The 3,651-nt window shown below is 43.7% G+C and overlaps 1 protein-coding gene across 5 annotated transcripts in view; it reads left to right on the top strand.

The window, feature by feature from the left end:
• The window catches only part of SUMF2 (sulfatase modifying factor 2), a 19,972-nt gene that overhangs the window by 2,524 nt on the left and 13,797 nt on the right, over positions 1 to 3,651 (top strand). For all 5 annotated transcript variants that reach the window (XM_017516371.2, XM_037734193.1, XM_037734191.1 and 2 more), the window contains exon 2: positions 229 to 385. In XM_017516371.2, coding sequence (XP_017371860.1) covers positions 229 to 385 — 157 coding nt within the window. The remainder of the gene's footprint in view (positions 1 to 228; positions 386 to 3,651) is intronic.

Here is a 3,651-nt window from a genome sequence, read left to right as displayed (position 1 = left end):
AATCTCAGATTAAGTAATTTGCCTAAGGTTTCCCAGCAAATTAAGTGGCAGACAAGAATGTGAAGCCAAACAAACAAAACACAAAAGGAATTTAAAGCTAGATTTTTAGGCCTCCATGTTTTTTTGTTTGTTTTGTTATACTATCATGAGTATTGCATACGACCCAAATATTACCACTTGTTTTGTATGTGTGCATGTATTACTGATAGCTCTCTTTTTTCTCTGCAGGAAATGGACAGGCTGCTAGGATGGTCCAACTGCCAGGTGGGAGATTCCTGATGGGAACAAATTCCCCAGACAGCAGAGATGGTGAAGGGCCTGTGCGGGAGGTGACAGTGAAACCCTTTGCCATTGACATATTTCCCGTCACCAACAAAGAGTTCAGGTACATCAGGTGTTCTTCAAGGAGGAATGAAGGGCCTCTCTAATCTCTTTTTTTTTTTTTTTTTTGAGTTGGAGCCTTGCTCTGTCACCCAGTCTAGAGTTCAGTGGCAAAATCTTGGCTCACTGCAACCTCCGCCTTCTGGGTTTAAGCAATTATCCTGCCTCAGCCTCCCGAGTAGCTGGGATTACACCCTGCCACCACACCCGGCTCATTTTTGTATTTTTAGTAGAGACGGGGTTTCACCATACTGGCCAGGCTGGTCTCTTGGCCACACTGGTCCTGACCTTGTGATCTGCATGCCTTGGCCTTTCAAAGTGCTGGGATTACAGGCATGAGCCAGTGTGCCTGGCCCTCATTCTTAATATCTGAAGGGAAACTAACTTCTTCACTGTCATGGATCATCTTTGTCATGTACTATGGGATAAGTGTTGTCTACATTATTCAGATGAAGAATCTGAAATCCAGAGAGGCTTGACTGACTCTAGGTTAATGGATGAGTTTGGCCTGGAACTGAAATCCCTGGGCTCTTGAGCTGGTACATTTTCTATTACACTGGGCATAGCTCTGAGAAATATAAGCAAATGCCAGTCACTCAACAGAACCCTCTTCTACACGGGGAAAGGGATTGGGAGAAGGGACATCGTAGTAGAGAGTTCCTTTAATTCTCCTTATGAGACCAGTTGTGGTGGCTCACACCTGCAATGTGAGCACTTTGGGAAGCTGAGGTGGGAAGATTGCTTGAGCTCAGGAGTCTGAGACCAGCCTGGCAACATAGGGAGACCCTGTCTCTGCTAAAATAAATAAATATATAAATAAAGCATATAAATACACTTTTTTTAAAAAAATAGAGATGGGGTTTCACCATGTTGGCCAGGCTGGTCTCAAACTTCTGACCCCAGGTGATCCACCCACCTCAGCCTCCCAAAGTGCTGGGATTACAGGCATGAGCCATTGCACCCGGCTTAAGTACACGTATTTTTATATATGTATGAATATATATATAACAATCCATCTTACCCTGAGAGTCTGCCTGCTGAAACTTACTGAACCATACCAAACTATATGAAAATTCATTTTATTACTGATTTCTTTCTTTATTTCTGAGATGGAGTCTCGCTGTGTCACCCAGGCTGGAGTGCAATGGCGTGATCTCTGCTCACTGCAACCTCCACCTCCCGGATTCAAGTGATTCTCCTGCCTCAGCCTCCTGTATAGCTAGGATTATAGGCATGTGCCACCATGCCTGGCTAATTTTGTATATTTGGTAGAGACAGGGTTTCTCCATGTTGGTCAGGCTGGTCTTGAACTCCTGACCTCAGGTGATCCGCCTGCCTCAGCCTACCAAAGTGCTGGGATTACAGGCATGATCCACTGCGCCCAGCCTCATTTTATTATTATTATTATTATTATTATTTTTTTTTTTGAGACACATTCTCGCTGTGTCACACAGGCTGAAGTTCAGTGGTACAATCTCAGCTCACTGCAGCCTCTGCCTCCTGGGCTCAAATCATCCTCCCATCTCAGCCTCCTGAGTAGGTGGGACTACAGGTGCGCACTACCATGCCCAGCTTATTTTGTTTTGTATTTTTGGTAGAGACAGGGTTTTGCCTTGTTGCCCAGGCTGGTCTTGAACTCCTGGACTCAAGTGATCCTCTGCCTTGGCCTCCCAAAATGTTAGGATTATTGGTGTGAGCCACCACACCTGGCCTTGAAAATCCATTTTAAAAGCCCAATTTTTCACTTCTATTTGGTTCAGTGTTTTTCATCTGTTAAATGGAGTTAGTAACAGTAACACCTGTTACATCTACCTCTGACGATTGTTGTGAGATTAGACGTGTGATGAAGGGCTGGGTGCAGTGACTCACGCCTGTAATCCCAACAATTTAGGAGGCTGAGGTGGGAGGATCGCTTGAGCCCAGGAGTTCGAGACTGTCCTGGGCAACACAGATCCCATCTCTACTAAAAATAAAAATAAATTAGCCCTTCCTGGTAGCATGCACTTGTAGTTCCAGATAGTAGAGAGGCTGAGCCTGTAGTGTGAAAGGTTGAGGCTTTAGTGAGCCTCACGTGCACCACTGCACTTCAGCCTGGGCAATACAGAGACATCCTTTTTCCAAAAAAAGAAAAAAAAGAGATATGTGTTAGAGACTTTTCAGAAAACTGACCCATTCCCTACCCTTAAATCTCCTGCTCAGTGGCTTTATTCATGATCTCCAAAAACAGGAGATAACTCACATGACCTTCAGCTGCTAAGTGTATAAACAAAATACGGCATGTCCATACAATAACATACTACTTATCGATAAAAAGGGACAGACTACTAATGGCAACAACATGGATGAATCTCAGCAGCATTTTGCTAAGTGAAGGAAGCCCCATCCCTGACCCAGAAGGCTACATACTACATGATTCAAGTTATATTGTGTTCTGGGAAAGGCGAAACTATAAGGACAAGAAAACCTGACCAATGGTTGCTGAGTAGCAGGGAAATTTTTTTAGAGGTGACTGATGGAATTGTTCTGTATCTTTTTTTAATTAAAAAAAAAATTTTATTTTTTTTAAAATATATATTTTATTGCATTTTTGGTTTTGGGGTACATGTGAAGAACATGCAAGATTGTTGTGTAGGTACATACATGGCAGTGTGGTTTGCTGCCTTCCTCCCCATCACCTATATCTGGCGTTTCTCCCCATGTTATCTATCCCCAACTCCCCACCCCCAGGTGTCCCTCCCGTAGATCCCCCTCACAGACCCCAGTGTGTGATGCTCCCCTCCCTGTGTCCATGTGTTCTCATTGTTCATCCCCTCCTGTGAGTGAGAACATGTGGTGTTTGATTTTCTGTTCTTGTGTCAGTTTGCTGAGAATGATGGTTTCCAGGTTCATCCATGTCCCTGCAAAGGACACTAACTCATCGTTTTGGATGGCTGCATAGTATTCCATGGTGTATATGTTCCACGTTTTCCCTGTGCAGTCTATCATCGATGGGCATTTGGGTTGGTTCCAGGTCTTTGCTGTTGTAAACAGTGCTGCAGTGAACATTGTGTGCATGTGTCTTTATAATAGAACGATTTATACTCCTTTGGATATATACCCAGTAATGGGATTGCTGGGTCAAATGAAATTTCTATTTCTAGGTCCTTGAGGAATTGCCACACTGTCTTCCACAATGATTGAACTAATTTACACTCCCACCAACAGTGTAAAAGTGTTCCTATTTCTCCACATCCTCTCCAGCATCTGTTGTCTCCAGATTTTTTAATGATC

The sequence above is a fragment of the Cebus imitator genome, unplaced genomic scaffold (genome assembly GCF_001604975.1).
Source record: "Cebus imitator isolate Cc_AM_T3 unplaced genomic scaffold, Cebus_imitator-1.0 Scaffold581, whole genome shotgun sequence".
Classification (NCBI taxonomy): domain Eukaryota; kingdom Metazoa; phylum Chordata; class Mammalia; order Primates; family Cebidae; genus Cebus; species Cebus imitator.
Note: the sequence above shows the minus strand (reverse complement) of the source record. Positions and strands in the feature narration are given on the sequence as shown.